Source organism: Hypomesus transpacificus, unplaced genomic scaffold (assembly GCF_021917145.1).
Source record: "Hypomesus transpacificus isolate Combined female unplaced genomic scaffold, fHypTra1 scaffold_116, whole genome shotgun sequence".
NCBI lineage: Eukaryota > Metazoa > Chordata > Actinopteri > Osmeriformes > Osmeridae > Hypomesus > Hypomesus transpacificus.
In genome coordinates, this window is record NW_025813700.1 from 48,523 (window position 1) to 65,499 (window position 16,977).

At 46.2% G+C, this 16,977-nt stretch overlaps 2 protein-coding genes across 3 annotated transcripts; both read left to right on the forward strand.

Annotated features, from left to right (window-relative positions):
* Positions 1-1,072: 1,072 nt before the first annotated feature.
* Positions 1,073-5,092, forward strand: hmgb1a (high mobility group box 1a). The gene is made up of 5 exons (XM_047050521.1): positions 1,073-1,176; positions 3,107-3,266; positions 3,483-3,628; positions 3,825-3,999; positions 4,353-5,092. The coding sequence occupies exons 2-5, from the start codon at positions 3,120-3,122 to the stop codon at positions 4,500-4,502; spliced, it is 618 nt and encodes a 205-aa protein (XP_046906477.1). The 5' UTR covers positions 1,073-1,176; positions 3,107-3,119; the 3' UTR covers positions 4,503-5,092.
* A 1,789-nt stretch (positions 5,093-6,881) lies between these two features.
* On the forward strand, positions 6,882-12,300 carry katnal1 (katanin p60 subunit A-like 1). Of its 2 annotated transcripts, none has more exons than XM_047050487.1 (11): positions 6,882-6,986; positions 7,619-7,792; positions 7,899-8,071; positions 8,418-8,577; positions 8,790-8,920; positions 9,029-9,134; positions 10,383-10,541; positions 10,787-10,913; positions 11,038-11,172; positions 11,300-11,426; positions 12,067-12,300. In XM_047050487.1, the coding sequence occupies exons 2-11, from the start codon at positions 7,628-7,630 to the stop codon at positions 12,263-12,265; spliced, it is 1,482 nt and encodes a 493-aa protein (XP_046906443.1). In that variant the 5' UTR covers positions 6,882-6,986; positions 7,619-7,627; the 3' UTR covers positions 12,266-12,300. The 2 variants fall into 2 exon arrangements, with proteins under 2 accessions (XP_046906443.1, XP_046906444.1); XM_047050488.1 differs by having other exon boundaries at positions 7,899-8,059.
* The last annotated feature ends 4,677 nt before the right edge of the window (positions 12,301-16,977 follow it).

The window sequence follows — 16,977 nt, forward strand, 5'->3', positions numbered from 1 at the left end:
CGCTGCAAGCTATAACTTGATGGCCATATATGGGCTCACTTCACATTCACACACTTATATATTGAACTGGCATAAACTACTACTACTACTTTTTTCATTAAAAGGAAAAATAAGAATCAGAAGATTAATAATAAATAAAAGAACAGGCTACAAAGTATTCTGGCAATGTCACAAGCATGACTTGGCAATGTCACAAATAGCTGTGTCAACCAAAGTAGTACAGATTGACAAACACAGATAGTAAATACTTATATTTTTTATGTACTCAATTTGATTTAAATAATTCATGAGATTATGCACCATAAAATAACAACGGAGTAAATAATACAATGTGCCCAATGCACAATGAATTGTTGGATGTTGGTAACTATCAACATCCACGTTATTGTTTTAGGGCAGAAAAAAAACGATGCCCTAAAAACACCATCTACATTATAAGACTATTGAGAGCCTGTCAGTAAACTGCTAAACATCACTACTCATACACCTGCTGCATTGAAAAGGTATATGCAGCCATGGTTCACGGCTCCATGCTTAGATATATCATCGTCAGAGATTGATTGGTTCATTATTATAGACAAATTATTGAAATGTTGCATTGTGTGTGTCACTATACTTGGTGATGCCAATGAAACCATTTTATAAATCCTCCTTGAAAAAGTAAAATTCCTGTCATTATTTTTTACAAAGTCCTAATTTGCCAGGAAATGTAACGCTGATTGGGGTGAACAGACTTTGCTGTCGATTGATAATGTGGTGAACTCCCTATCTATGCCGTAACCCATTCACTTCACCACTTACTTTGTCCACTACACCACTCCGCGTTGTCTGGTTCATTTACTACTGTGTTCAACACGGAGAACTCAATACTATGGCAATCCCATACACTATCTAGCTCCAGCGTTCCCGAAGCTTGTCGCAGAAGTGTTTTTATATTTCCGCGCCACTCAAAATTCCAGTTACGTTTCTCAAAGGATAGCCAATGGTACTTCGTCTAATATAACTACAATGGAAAGGTTCTATCCACTCACAAGACAGTTTGACTTGGCGGTAGCCAATGGAGTGCGAGCCCCATCGAGAGTAATGTTACAGAACCCGAAGACTGAAGACACTGCGTATCGCTCGCTCACACACAGCCATTGCACTGCATTGAGATACATACAGCGACAGCCTTTGGTAAGTATCACACACGCAAAAAAAAAAATAAAGTGTCGGTAAGAATGAAAATGACAACAGGAAAAAATTTAAAATAAGATTTGTCTGAATTACATTTAGGTTGTGCTCTTCCTGCAATTTCAGAATATTTCATGTTGTGGTAACGTCAAAAAACAAGAAATAAGGCAGACTCGGTAGGTAACGTTACCAGCACTCAGAAAAGACGGAAAAGCACAATTAAATGCTCGGAGAATATCGATCGACACAAATTTCTGTAAATGTAAATTATTTAATATATTGATATCTTATCATGGTTAAATGGCAGTGTTGAAATGTACAGTATTAATCGAGTTAAAAATACGGAATGTCTAGCGGACAGCTGGCAAGGGAGCGCACGAATAGGCAATGGTGGGAGATTGCTAGCATCTCGCTAACATGATGTCTGCCTGGCTAGCTAGCTAAAGCCATTGCAGTTCAACGCGAGTCTAGGATGCAAAGCCAATGTGAAGACTTGAAAACATGAGAATTTTGAAAAAGAAATGTAAAATAACAACTGTTGTTGAAAAATAACAGATATATAAAAATATGAGTGGGTTAGTTGTCATTTGTCAAAAATGACCTCATATAACGGTAACAAAAATTACCTCAGAATCTGCGCTGAAGCTAGTATTTGGCTAGCTAACGTTACTGTAATGGCTGACTGTACTTGCATAGAAAACAAGGCAGAGGCATTTGAAGAGCCAGCCATAGAAGCGCAGTTAGGTTCAACTTTTTCAAACCGTGTTTTTTAATAAACTAAGGCCTAACTGTTAGATCTAAGAATGTAAAATGAAAGTCCTGACTGTCGTCTTTGCAACAACAGATTTTTTATATTTTTCCGTAAATGTTCAATGGTTGAAATCACAGGTTGAAAAGAGGTGGGTACCACGGTCGCTCTGCCCTCTATTGCATGCAGCGCAATGGCTGTGCATTGACAAAGAGAAGAAGCCATATTCTCCATGTTAGTGGATGAAGACAAGCGGCCATTCCGAGCTCATAGGAACCTAACTCACTACAGCCCGCACATAGACATAGTACAGACCCAGTGTATTACTATACACAGCGGCTAGTGCAATAGGAATCTGCCGGAGAAAATTATTGTCAAGTTTGAGGGGTTTCCGAATATATTTGTCGGGCAAAAGAGCAAACTGGATGGCGGGCGGAGACATTTGAGGGGGACTTTCTTTCATGAAAGTCTTTCTCACAAAATGGAAGAAGAAATATTGCCGTCGTTGTTGACCTCCTTTTCCTATCCTTCTCCTATGCGCCATTACTAGTTCGGTCGACACATACACATTGCTATGAGTTGCGCTATCGTTGTAATAGGAAAATAAAAGATTTTTACAGATTTTGATGAAAATCTTGAATCATATCAAGTGGAATGTAGACAACAGGGACAACCTATTTTGTACCGAATTTTAAGTTTTATTGTCTTAAATGTCGAAATATGTTAAATTTTTTACAGAACTTGAATTTATTATTTGTAGCTTGTAAATATAGTTTAGGTAACATAAATTACACTAAAAGTTAAATATTTGTCTTACGTTTTAGGAATAAGTAGCTGTCTAGCTACACTGAACTTGAACTTCACAAACTTAAAACGATATATATAAAAAAAAAAGAAAACTTCTGGAAACGTTATTGATGAGATGACCGCTCGGAATAAAGGTCAATGTCCACACGTGTTAGAACACATTTACTAAGATTGCGCGAATAAACACTTTTCTTAAACTAACATGAACAGTTTAATTTAATGTAATTTTTTATTTAAATATGTCACGTTTGACACAAGCAGTGTTATTTTCGCCAAAGTTTAAGTGCCAAGAATGAGGAAAGGAAACCGCTCTGAGTTCTGGCTGGTCCTGTAGATACTGTTTGATTTGAGTTTTGGTTGTTCTGTCATGTTGTCTAGACGCGATATCAAGATGGGGAAAGATCCAACCAAGCCTAGAGGAAAGATGTCCTCCTATGCCTATTTTGTTCAGACCTGTCGGGAAGAACACAAGAAGAAGCATCCGGAAGCTTCTGTCAACTTCTCAGAGTTCTCCAAGAAATGCTCTGAGCGTTGGAAGGTAGGTCAAAGAAAGGATATAAAATGACAGTTGACCACAGTTTTCCAAACCATCCCCTCAAGACAACTCAACATCAAGAGTATGTTTATTCTTATTTTTGGGGAATCAAAAGTAAATCTATTCTGCAGTGAAGTTCTGTGTTAAACCTCTCAACCACAATTGAGAACCACTCGAGGACTGAAGCACTCATTGGTGTATTTTTTTTCCTACTTCCAGACCATGTCTGCCAAAGAGAAGGGCAAGTTTGAGGATCTGGCCAAACTGGACAAGGTCCGTTATGAGAGAGAGATGAAGAACTACATCCCACCCAAGGGAGAGAAGAAGAAGAGGTTCAAGGACCCCAACGCACCCAAGAGACCCCCGTGAGTAATGTTACGGACATGTATACATGTATGTACACTATCTGTACAAAACAAGTCTTCAACTCATCAAATAAAGCACACAAATCGAATCATCAGTACATTTCACCAAAAAAGTAACAATCATTGACACTTCTTAGACAGGAAAAGCAACGATTGTATTCTCATGTTCTCCATCTCCAACCCGATTTTTCTCCAGGTCGGCCTTCTTCATCTTCTGTGCCGACTTCCGTGCCAAAGTGAAAGGCGAAACCCCCGGCCTGACCATCGGCGACGTGGCCAAGAAGCTGGGGGAGATGTGGAACGGCACCTGTGCCGAAGACAAGCAGCCCTACGAGAAGAAGGCCGCCAAGCTGAAGGAGAAATACGAGAAGGTAACCTAGAAAAAGTCCTCTTAGAATTCATTTGACTTGGCCGGGAAATATTTCAGTCGGGAGTCGGATGGCTGAGCGGTGAGGGAGTCGGGCTAGTAATCAGAAGGTTGCTGGATTGATTCCCCGCCGTGCCAAATGACGTTGTGTCCTTGGGCAAGGCACTTCACCCTACTTGCCTCGGGGGGAATGTCCCTGTACTTACTGTAAGTCGCTCTGGATAAGAGCGTCTGCTAAATGACTAAATGTAAATGTAATTTTCAGCACAACGCGGCGGCCATTGTTCTGGAAGGGAAACTGTGACCCTCTCGTCTGATTGTGGTTCTTTTCTCCCGCCCCTTCTCTGTACCTACCAGGACATCGCTGCGTACCGCGCCAAGGGCAAGGTGGGCGTGTCCGTGCCGGCGAAAGCCCCCGCCAAGATGGAGAAGAAGGTGGAGGATGACGACGACGATGATGATGACGACGACGATGATGATGATGATGACGATGATGATGACGAGTAGATTCCCTAACATGTAGAGCTTCATTTCTTGTTTATAAAAAGCATTTAATCCCCCCACCCCCCTGTACACAATTCACTTACCGAAAAGAAAAAAAATGGTAGTAATAGTAAAAAAAAAAAAAAAAAGAAGACAAAGATTAAAACAGAAAAAAATAACGCTGTGTATATGAATGGTTTTTAAGCTGTACAGTTTTTTTTTTTTTTGTATAGTTAACACTACAAAAGTGTCTTGTGTTTTGTGTGTCTGCAAGTCTTATTTCTTGGTGGTAGTTCCTAGACCACTATCCCTGTCCGGTACAGTTCAAAGGGGTTCTAGAATTGTCTAAACCGGTGGGCTTACTTTAACCCAGGCTAAAGGTGCACAGTACACAACCCAGTTTTTTTCGTGGGGTCGTAGTTCCTTTTTCCTTTGTTTATTTCTCTTTAATTTTTTATCTTTAATGACGTATTATCAAATCGCCGTATCATAAAGTTATCTTACTGTACTTTGAATACCACTGTAATTGCAAAGTAAGAAAATGATTGCATCTGTATTTTTTGGGTTAAAATTCTGAATTGCTTCTGCGTCAATAAACTTCTTTTTTTTTAATACATCTGTGTTTTCGTTTGTTTAAGACCACACTCGGCGCAAATATGCTCAATATGTTTCTCATCGATTACAGATGTAGAAGGTTATGGAGACAGGTGGGCCTTGGTAGGAAGAGGAGAAGGGGTGGGTGTAGCCAACCATTATGAAGGGAAACTCGGGGTTAGAAGCACATGTAACAGTTGGGGGCTTGAATCTTATTCAAATGACTTGTTATGAGCTGTTCTGGTCTTAGTAGTATAAAGCCTAGAGCCCATTCTAGCCCATTTTCATCCCTGCGACCAGGAATTAGAAGAGTCGAAAGTGCCGAGTTGTGAGTCAGAGCTGTGCTGTGAGAGAGTAACAGGGACCACGAGGGGGGATCAGATGGCTGAGTGGTTAGGGAGTCAGACTATTAATCAGAAGGTTGTTGGTTCGATTCCTGGCCGTGCCGAATGACGTTGTGTCCTTGGGCAAGGCACTTCACCCTACTTGCCTCGGGGGGAATGTCCCTGTACTTACTGTAAGTCGCTCTGGATAAGAGCGTCTGCTCAATGACAATGTAAATGTTATGAGTGATGGGTAAATGACTAAATATAAATGTACCATGGAAATGAATGGTTACAGAGGCCTTCCATAGCACTGCACCCCAGTCTCAGTATTCATGCCTGATGTCATTCCGTGAAACCAAAGACACATTTCCAGAAATGTAGGATAAGTTGTATCGTATCGTTGCCTCTGGAAAAACGACAGCTTTAACATCGGTGTCTTAGAGCCACGCACCTAAACCATGCTTCACCGATTCCTCTTCCTGATTTATTTAGATATACAAGTAGATGTCTCTGCCTAGATTTCACTTTGCTCCCAATTCTCCATTTCTCTGTCTCTCTTCTCTATCTCTCTCCAACACAGAGTTCCATCCAGGATGAAAAAGAGACCATTTATGTAAGAAGGATTATGTCCTCTGTGAAACCCAGTGACACAAGAATATGGCGTTTAACTGCTGTCAGGCAGAAAGGAAGTGGATTGAGGGTTTATGTTGTCAGGCTGCCATGTGATCACAGTATTTGTACCTTTACAGTCTAGTGTGTTGAATAGAAATATAGCCAACTAGATGACAATAGAGGATGAACAGTGATAATGCTTAGAGCTTGGAGACTGTTGAACATGTTGTAATCAATTCACATTGAGATCATAATTATGATATTGTGTTAGGATGGGTAAACGTGTGTTTTTTCTTTTTTTTTGTTTCTTTTTTTTAAAATGCCTGTTCCGGACTGGTCAGCTGTTGATGTCTGACTGTACAGTCAGTGTTGTATCGGCCTAGCGGGACGGTAGCTAAATCAAGGCCTACAGATCACAGTTACAACCATGCCACAGCGACGCTGTGGCCTGAAAATCCTCCCTAATCCAAGCCACCTGCTGTTCGCTCAAACACACTGCAAGCTATACATGGTTTTAGAGTGACCTCCCGTGGTCAAATGCTGTAACTTGTGTAAATAAAAACTATTACAGATTCTTTCATTTGACTTGATGAAAAACCTGATAAATGCAGACAATTATATATAAAAATAAAATAAAAAAAACTGGCGACTAGAAGAACGAGTTTAGTTCATATTGTTCATGTTGCAAAGTGACTTCAGAAACGCATTAATTTATAACCTGTTCAATCTAAAATAATGTATAATGTTTTACTCCATTTAAAACAGAATATGGTCACGTAATGGTGGGTAAATAAGCGCCCAAACATTTAGACAAGTTGACAGACGTCATGATCCTAGTCTAGCTGCCTGCCTGGCCCCCTCGTCCTCTTCCGCTGATCGTCATTCGCCACACGGCGTCTCTCTGTGGCCATGGTAACAGCACCGTAAAACGGATAACTGCAGACAACAACAACCGAAACAAGTGCTTTTCATTGAGGTAAGTGTATCAAATGGGTTTTAAAATTATGCAAAGTGCCAGTATGTATACAGTATGTTTGCTTATAGTGTTGTGCACCGGTAACGCGCCATAACAAAGGCTAGCTATGTGTTGCCATGCGATTCGTTTTGTTGTCTGAGTGGCCTCGCTGTAGCTAGGCTAGCTATAATCGTAGCACTATTAGACTAGCTAGCTAGCTACTGTAGATGCTAATATTCTATCTGGGGCGTAAGGGGACTAAATACTAGCGCTGAGAAATGCTGTTTTATACAATCCTTACCTCATCTAAAGTAATCTTGACACTCTTCCTGGTAAATTGCAAGCGTCCCTATTTTGCGGTAATAAATACAACTTTATTGATACAGTACAGTACCAAGCTAGATTGATACCAAGCTAGCTTGACAGGCTAACTAACTAGATTACCAATTAATTTGATTAATGGGGTTTGCTGTACCGTCTTGTATTGAATAACTTGTTGCATATATTGTTACACAAGGACAGACCCTTCCCAATAAAACACATTATGTTGACCTTTTGTTAGTTTATTTATATTCTATTCTACTCTACAATATTCCATTCTATTCTATTCCATTTTCATAAACTCCTATCACCGCACCATCCCTCCTTCCTAGATACATTCCATGATGAATATGTCAGAGATGTGTGATAATGCAAAGAAGGCCCGTGAGTACGCCCTACTGGGGAACTATGACTCGTCGATGGTGTATTACCAAGGGGTGATCCAGCAGATCCTCAAACACTGCCAGGCTCTCCGTGACCCGGCCCTCAAAGTCAAATGGCAAAAGGTGAGACCTTCCCACCTGGGTGGAGGCGAGCCAGTTATCAACCAGGAAGTATGACCTACGTCGTCATTAACGCCCCTCCCCACCCTCGTCTCTGGTTGGTGTCCAGGTGAGGCAGGAGCTGGTGGTGGAGTATGAGCAGGTGAAAGGCATTGTGGGAACGCTAGAAACGTTCAAGACAGACAAGCCTGTGGACTCCCCGACCCCTCTGTTTGAGCGGGGGCCCCAGGACCCGGCTGTATGGCCCCCACCTACCCCTGTGGAGCACAGGTATGCGTCAAAGTAAGCAGCCTTCACTTTCTACCTTCACAGTTCTCCATTAAGTTAGTCCAGTATTTATCACTTAAGGCAGGCACTTAAAGCGACGGCACCTGCTACAGATAGCAGAAGCTGTGTATTGAGTTGGTGCTCGTTTTGGATGCATGCCTATCGCTGCTGCAGGGCCAGTGGAGCAGGTTTCATAGTGCGCTGACGCAAGTCCCGGAAGGTTCTTTGTAACCAAATGATAAACCACTCAATTAGTGAATTCCCCTTTGTTTGCAAATTAACTTAAGATTGATCTCTGTGTGCATGGGCACTGTTATTGGGTTGGGTGTACAAGCTCTGACGTGTGTGTGTGTGCACGCAGAGCCCCAGCCCCACCCCCCCCACTAAAGCGCCCTGGCAGTGGAGTGAAGGGTCAGAGGAAGGACTCCCCAGGCATGCAGCACAGGGGGCCAGGGGGGGGCGGGGGCCGGGGGCAGGCCAACCCCAAATCAGAGAGGACCACAAAGGCCAAAGATGACAAGGTTGGTGGTTGATCAGACGGTGATTGGCTGTAAGGGTGTCAGTTGGTTGGAACAGTGTGTATCAACTCTCATATACAATTGTCACTCATGCATCGGTCAGCCGATCGACACTGCCATGTGCACAGATGAAGAGTATTTGAATCCTGACTGTGTGTCTGTCTGTCTACCTGCTTGCCTGTCTGTGTGTCTGCCGGTCTGTCTGCCTGTGTTAGGGGAAGAAGGAAGCCGTAGAGGGGGGCGCAGGGGTGGGTGAGCTGAAGAGGTTTGACGGCACAGGTCATGACAGTGACCTGGTGGAAGCGCTCGAGAGAGACATCGTATCACGCAACCCCAACATTCACTGGTACACACACACACACACACACACGATATGACACCCACCAAGCTTATAGTTGCTGTTCTTGCAGGGTAGACTGCTGATCTGTTGTGTGTGCGTGTGTGTGTGAGACAGGGATGACATTGCCGACCTGGAGGAAGCTAAGAAGCTGCTGAGAGAAGCAGTGGTTCTGCCTATGTGGATGCCTGACTTCTTCAAGGGCATCCGGCGCCCATGGAAGGTATCTCTCTCTCTCTCTCTCTCTCTCTCTCTCTCTCTCTCTCTCTCTCTCTCTCTCTCTCTCTCTCTCTCTCTCACACGCGAGGAGAAAGACTGTGTGTGTTTCTGTTGTCAGCATCTATAATTAAAGGCCTTTCTTTACGTCTACTGCTCCCAGCATCACTCTGTCGTCATCGCTGTGGTCCGATTGGCCAATCATGGACAGCTGCTTCATATTCAGCCCGCCCCTTGAGCCAATCATAATTTGTCTTCATTCCCTCAGGCCCAATCAAAATTATTGTCCATCTCAATGTCACGATAATGCACTCTGGAAGTTAATGTAAGCAGCACTACATTATGAATACACACCATAATTGACAGTGATTCATACCCACCTGATTGATTGGATTGATCTTGAGCCAGCAAGCAGTATGCACAGTACTCTAATCTCCTCTCAGACACTGTCATGCAGCTGTTCCACCTGCAGGTGGTGCTATTGTTTAGGAGTGGATTATGTCATAGCAGTATGCCTTGACTTCAGTACAGAAGTCACACTACTTTAGATTTTTTCATGCCTCAAATGAACTACAAATATGGAGCCTTTGGGGGTTGTAGTTGGTGGGATTGGTGGGATGTTTTGAGACATTAATACCAAAACACAATAACCAACAAAAACCTGCCCAAGTCGCGTTCAGTTGTTCAGGCACAAGCCATCTTAATTTGTCCTGGACTGCATAGTTAACCCCGCCCCCCAACCAACCACATTGTGAGGTTGGCAGGACCAAAGCGATGCGATAGACACCTTGTTACGTTGTGGGAAAACACAGCTGGCATCACCTGGACATGTGATCGTTTGGCACCAGTGGTGAAAAAACGGCCCATCTGTTGTCCCCTCACGTGTTGTGTGTGTGCACGTGTGTGTGTGTGCACACACTTGATGGATGTGTTTGCGATCGAGACTGACATTGTGCCTGTGCGATGTTGTCGTGTCTCTGCCTCTTCTCTCAGGCTGCCGGGTGAGTGTGTGTTGACGTATGAGTAATATGTGTGTGTGCTTCTCGGAGTAACATTGTGTGTATACATCTGTGCCTTTTTGTATGAGTAATATCGCGCGTGTGTGTGTGTGTGCCTGCCCGCGCTCGTGTGTCGAGCCAGCACATTGGACCCACCAAAAGCACGTTCGAAATTAAATGGATCATCGTCGTTGTTATTGCTCTGGGTAATGTTGGTGCCCCCGATCCCCTCCCCTATCCCCCCCCCCCCCTCCCAGGGGGTGTTGATGGTGGGCCCCCCAGGCACAGGGAAGACCATGCTGGCCAAAGCGGTGGCCACTGAATGTGGCACCACCTTCTTCAACGTGTCCTCCTCCACCCTCACCTCCAAGTACAGGGGAGAGTCGGAGAAACTGGTCCGGCTACTGTTCGAGATGGTGAGTGTGCTTGTGCGAGAGAGAGAGAGCCTGGGTGTGTGCGTGTGCACGCACGAGCACCTGTCTCTGCACTTTTATTTTCAATCCCGAAAGTTTCAACCGCTTGAATCAGAACTGGGTCGTCATAAAGACGAACGGTCTTCGGTTGAAGACTTCCAGAAGGTGCTTAGAACCCCTCAGGTCACATGCTGTTCTCCGCTGGGCCCTAATGCCTGTCCTGTTCCTGGGTCCTTGTTTGGCTCCAGGCTCGGTTCTACGCTCCGACCACCATCTTCATAGACGAGATCGACTCCATCTGCGGGCGGCGAGGGACGTCGGACGAACACGAGGCCAGCCGCAGGGTCAAGTCCGAAATCCTCGTCCAGATGGACGGTGAGCCAGCTGCGTGCGTGTGTGTGAGAGAGAGAGAGAGAAAAGGAGATCCGCACCCAAACGTAGCCTCCTGTCGGTTTGACTGCGTGCCTCGGTTGAGTGGGACTGTACCATCTCTGGCCAGGTGTGGGGGGAGCTCTGGAGAACGACGACCCCTCCAGGATGGTGATGGTCCTGGCCGCCACCAACTTCCCCTGGGACATCGATGAGGCGCTGCGCCGGCGGCTGGAGAAGAGGATCTACATCCCCCTGCCCACAGGTGACCCCTGACCCCAAGGTCGTGAACCCCCCCCCCCCACTGTCCTGTGGCTTCCTCAGACCCAAGGTCTTGTTTGAAGGTTTTAAAATGCCTCCCTTTTCCTCTGTGTGTGTGTGTGTGCGTGCAGCCGTGGGGCGTGTGGAGCTGCTGAAGATCAGCCTGAAAGAGGTGGACGTGTCCGAGGACGTGGACCTGACCCTCATCGCAGACAAGATCCAGGGCTTCTCTGGAGCAGACATCACCAACGTCTGCAGGTCTGTGTGTGGGGGTGGACGCGAGTGCGCGAGCGTGTGTGGGGGCGTGTGTGTGTGCGTGCAGTCTGTTGTTGTTTTTTGCTAATGTGTCCGTGTTCTGTTCCTGTGAGTTTGACATTACCACTATGTTCCCATGACTGAATCATGGGGTTGTATTTCGTGCCGCACTTCAAGTGTGTGCGTGTGTTGGAGTGAGTGTGTGAGTGCGTGTGAGTGAGTGCCGATGTATATGAGCTACGAGCTGGGGTCTTGGCCGGTAGCCAAGGGCAACCCCTGTAAACAGCAGTTACATAACAGAGTGGGGGGAGGGAGAGAGGAGCCGGAGCCCTGAGTTTGACTGGTCTTCACTGTACCTCCCAGCCTTGGACAAGCCAATAACAATAACAAGGGTATTGATTTGTGCCTTTGTGTGTGTGTGTGTGTGTGCATGACTGTGTGTGTGTGTGTGTGTGCATGACTGTGTGTGTGTGCATGACTGTGTGTGTGTGTGTGTGTGCATGACTGTGTGTGTGCGCATGACTGTGTGTGTGTGTGTGTGTGCATGACTGTGTGTGTGTGTGTGTGTGTGTGTGTGCATGACTGTGTGTGTGTGTGTGTATGCATGACTGTGTGTGTTTGTGTGTGTTCCCCGCTGGTCCAGGGATGCGTCCATGATGGCCATGCGGCGGCGTATCCAGGGCCTCAGCCCGGAGGAGATCCGGGCGCTCTCCAGGGACGAGCTCCAGATGCCCGTCACCATGGAGGACTTCACCCTCACCCTCAGGAAGATCTCCAAGTCCGTGTCGGCGGCCGACCTGCAGAAGTACGAGGCGTGGATGGACGAGTTTGGCTCCGTGTGACGGCGCCGCCCCCCGTGGGGCTTAAGGAAACAGGCGTTGAGGAGGGAGGGAGGGAGGGAGGGAGGGAGGGAGGAAGGAGGCGAGGAGGAAAGGAGGAGTTTCTTGTCGACGGGCGACGGGGGATGACTTCCGATTGACAGTTTTATTCGTTGTTCCCTGGATTACCTGAGATGTTGAGACTATTGTTCAAAGTTTGTCCTAGCATTTTGTCGTTGTCCCTCTATCTTTAGTTGTGTGTGTGTGTGTGTTTTTGTGAGAGAGAGACAGAGAACGTGCATGTGTGCATGTATGTGTGCTTCGGGCCTTGTTCCTCCTGTTACATTTACATGACTGCACAATTGGGAAGATGGGAGGGAGGTGGGGGAGGGATAGAGGGAGAGATGGGGGGGAGGGGATGTAAAGACAGACGGAAATGGAAGGGTGGGTATTTAAAGCCACCATTCACTTTTCTTCAGTCCTTGCTGAGAAACCCATCAAAGCAGAGAAGCCCAGTTTCACCATGTGGTAAAGAAAAAAAGATTTCCCTTGACCTTTCAATGACCTTTGCAACTAGCTGCCTCTGACTGGACGTGAGAGCACAGCCAGAACAGCGCAGGACATTTCCATGGTAACAGCAGACAACAGAGCCGCACCGATATTGCACTGAATTAAACCGAAATAAAAATATGTTAATTTCAATGACAGCAAAGACGGTAATTTTAGACAAGGATTAAGTGAAGTACTGTAAGATATAGTTTGACAGAAACACGATGTAGACGATAAATGATGGGTTGTATGTACAAGGAGTGTGTCGACTTTACGGACAGATGTATATGGCGGACATGTGACCACAGTGCCCCCCCCCCCACACACACAAACACACAAACATTGCTCTGGGCTTGACTGAATTTAGATCAATCAGCTGGCGTGCGTGCGTGTGTGTGTGCCCGCATGAGCTCCGCTGAGCGATGCGTTCCTGCCTCCTAACTGAGTTTGGGGGTAAGAGGAGAAGGCTCCGGGGCCGAGCGGCGAGGGGAGAGATGTGATTCCGTCTCCTAACGACCGGCATTAGGACCTCTGGAGTCCACTCTGGTATCTCCCCCCTGGTATCCCCTCATGTCGTGGAAGAGGAGAACATTTCATTCATGCGAGCTTCATTCACTGACATCCATTCACCGGAGTAGCAGCAAATCGGTACACTGCTCAGGAATCCCAAGAGTGTGTGTGAGTGTGTGTGAGTGTGTGTGTGTGTGAGTGTTCTGGAAGCCTGCCACAGATGTTTGGCTAATGGAAACCCAAGCAGGAAGTGAGGCGCCGAGGCCTGAGCAGGACAACAGAGGACAAACACACAGACACATGACTGCACGCAACCTTGTCTTTCAACGAGCACAATTTAAACTGACTGGATTTCCTGTTATAGCCAGTAGGTGTTGCAGTTTATCATTTTTTTTTATGGACTTTTAATTATTTATTGACAGCACGAAACGGACGAACAGCAGATCACAGGAGACACTCAAACTTGTGTGTTTGCACATAAGCAGGTTATCCAACTTGTTATGGACACCTGACTCTGTAGTTCATCTCTAAGCAAGGGGGGCTATAAATACATTCAACCCTTTTGAAGCGAGGGAAAAAACAGGCCTTTCCAATAAGGAGTTCTCACAGGAACACTTGGGGAACCTTTCCCAGGATTCTTCTATTGTCAGTTCTACTGTTTTCCAGTGTAAAAAGTGTAGTTCACTTTACACAACTCCTAATCCGTCCGCACCACCACGTTTCAGGGCCAGCATGTGTTTCTCAGAGCCGGGTGTGTGTTTGTGTGTGTTCATTCACACACCTGCGAGTGGCTTTAGAGGATTTGTCCCTTAATGCAGTTGGAGTGAGGTGGCAGGCGATCACAACAGCAACGCACACCTCGCACGACTCATCACACCGCCTTGTAATCAGCACGAAGCTCGAAAAACAAAAACGCCTTGTGATCAGTTATGCCTCCCAATAAAACGACGTTATCTGTGTTTATGTGGTCATCGACTGCATGTCACAACAGGCAGGAAAAAACGTGGGACGCGGTGACGTGTCTTTCCTCTGGGGTGGGAAGTTGGACGAGGTCCACCGATTGGTGCGCGGACTGGTTATCGCTTCCCATCAGCCATTGCAAGGATCCCTCAGGGCATGGTCAGTAGTTCAACCGCACCAACTATGGAACCAGAAATAGGATTGACCTAAACACTGTAGACATTAACGAGTCCCTTGGGCCTCGTGGAAGAAACAACGACTGTCCTACCAGTCCTCCAGTCTTACTCCAGTAACTGCAGCCTCTGAGATTCCCCCAGAATGATCCACGGCAAACGTTGATGGAACACTGACTTTAGACAGGCATGGGAACCGAAACTTCTCCCACTAGACCAAAGAGGAATTTCCGGAGATCTTTGAGGGATATTTACCCCTTCTCAAGTGCAGGCACCGTTATTTCAAACAATCTCTGATACATTTGGTGTTGTGATTATCAACTCCCCTCTCTGCCCCACAGCCTCCCCCCCCCCCCCCCCCCCCCCACCTCCCTGTCCAAAAACCGCCATAGTCCTCTCTTATGACACCACCAGACTTTGACATTGTTTTTCCCTCAATTATCTCGCCTCTTATGAGACTGGTCAGTCGGGTTCATCCCACGGGGTGAGTCAAATCCGACCCCCTGAGTATGTGATGGTGTTAAAAAACAACGGTTGCCCCACAACTAGACGACACATCACCCAGGCCCTAGACACGCAGTACGACATCATTATAGGGTTTGGGTGATGAATGCAGTCACACACACATAATAGATGATCCACTGCAGGTCAGCAACTAACAAAAACCCTCAATGGTGTCATCTTCGGCAAGAAAACATCTTCCACTTTGGACAGAGGGGAAAGAGGGAGCTGGACACTGGATAGATGGGAGGATGGATGGATGGATGGATGGAAAAAGAGAGAGCTAAGCAGGTGGATACATGGATGGCGAATGAGAAACAGTCAGAGATTGAGAGAGGGCGAGTGGGTGAACGGAGGGAGAGAGGGGGGGGGGAGAGAGAGAGAGAGAGAGAGAGAGAGAGAGAGAGAGAGAGAGAGAGAGAGGTGAATGCTGACTCAGGTACAGAGGCTGGCTCTGTCTGTGGTCTGTTCTAATAACACAGCTGTGTGCTCACACCCTGACTGACACACCACGTCTGTGTGTTAGACTGAGGGTCTGTGTTTGTTTCCAGGTCACAATTTATAATATCCACCCAGAGAGAGAGAGAGACAGAAAAGAGAGACAGTGTTTGTGTGTGTGTGTGTGACAGAGTCTGACTGCACATATTGTTGTGCTTCAGAGGCAGGTCCAGGTTGGGAGTGTGCTACAACAACAATGGGAACTGATTGCATCCGTTACAGGATAGCAAGCAAGTCCGCAAGCGAAAACACTCTCCAGACAGAGAGTTCACAGGCTACACACTCCCTTTTAGCTAGAGGGAAAGAGAGAAAGGGAGAAAGACACAGGGAGAGAGAGGAGAAAAGGGAGTTATAACAAATATAGTGTGTAGAGTGGTTGCTAGGAACAAAAACTGAACACTGACAAATTGCTGTTTTCTGTCATAAATTCCAACTGCAGAGGAGTGGCACAATGACAAGACATATTCAAAACACCTCACATATACACACACCCATAATCTCCTTTTCCCCTCCCTTCCCTGCACCTCCCCGCACCTCCCCTCTCCCCTCCTCCCCTCTCCTCTCCCTGTACCTGGACCAGCAGGGTAGACAGGCTGAACAGGCTACACTCACTCGATAGCATTCTAAAGAGTCCTGAAATAGATACTGGTTTCACAACACCCTACAGACCCAGGAAACCAAGAAGACGACTGCTCACAACAGGTTCCTGTCGGAACAAGGAGTGTTCAAGAAGGTGGTTCCCCACCACCCAGGACCCAGGCAACCGACAGAAGTAGAACGACACAGTAACTCTGACGAGGCAAAGCTTCACACTGTGCCTGGTCTGACTGCAAACAGCAGGAGGCCCGTTTCTATCTATAAGACCATCTTGTAAATACGGTGTTTGTTTACAGTCCAACCTGACATGAAGCAAGGGGAGTGCAAAAAAGGAAAATCCTCACCTGTTCAACAAAGTTTCAGAGAATAAGAGTTCCGTTGCAGATCATCCCTGGGCTTAGTCTCTCTCTCGCTCTCTCTCTCTCTCTCTCTCTCTCTCTCTCTCTCTCTCTCTCTCTCTCTCTCTCTCTCTCTCTCTCTCTCTCTCTCGCTCTCTTGATAATCTCCAGGCAAATCTATACCGGGATCTGCCCTGTCACAGACTGATCCTATTGCCGAAGTCTACTCTCATAGATAACTGAATTCAAATGATCGTGTGTTTTCGTTATGGTTAACTTGCTGTAGTCCATTTTTATTAAGTCTGTGATTACAGTATTGAGTGAAATGAAACCTGCTTTCTGGTCTCACAATGAGCTGATTACGACGTGATTTTCATTCACTGATGGCAACAAAGAAAACATCGGAAAGGCGAATGAGGTCAATTGAAATGACAAAGCGGGCTGTGCGGAGGGCACAGAGGCCCGCTCCTGGGGGGTTGAAGTCCTGCTGCGTGCTGCGGTGTTGGGTCCCCTTTGCTCCACAGAACAAGCTCAAGGTCCGGCCGGAGGTTCTCAAAATAGCAGATGACAAGTTAATAATCGGTGGGGCTCAGGCGGTTACCGCCAATCT

What these genes read in the sequence shown, in the direction of transcription:
- hmgb1a (XM_047050521.1), top strand. Translation starts at nt 3,120, where the DNA reads ATGGGGAAAGATCCAACCAAGCCTAGAGGAAAGATGTCCTCCTATGCC. An exon ending in AACGCACCCAAGAGACCCCC is followed by an intron (nt 3,629 to 3,824) that starts GTGAGTAATGTT and finishes ATTTTTCTCCAG; the next exon opens with GTCGGCCTTCTTCATCTTCT. An exon ending in TGAAGGAGAAATACGAGAAG is followed by an intron (nt 4,000 to 4,352) that starts GTAACCTAGAAA and finishes TGTACCTACCAG; the next exon opens with GACATCGCTGCGTACCGCGC.
- katnal1 (XM_047050487.1), top strand. Translation starts at nt 7,628, where the DNA reads ATGATGAATATGTCAGAGATGTGTGATAATGCAAAGAAGGCCCGTGAG. An exon ending in GCATCCGGCGCCCATGGAAG is followed by an intron (nt 9,135 to 10,382) that starts GTATCTCTCTCT and finishes CCCCCCTCCCAG; the next exon opens with GGGGTGTTGATGGTGGGCCC. An exon ending in TCCGGCTACTGTTCGAGATG is followed by an intron (nt 10,542 to 10,786) that starts GTGAGTGTGCTT and finishes GTTTGGCTCCAG; the next exon opens with GCTCGGTTCTACGCTCCGAC.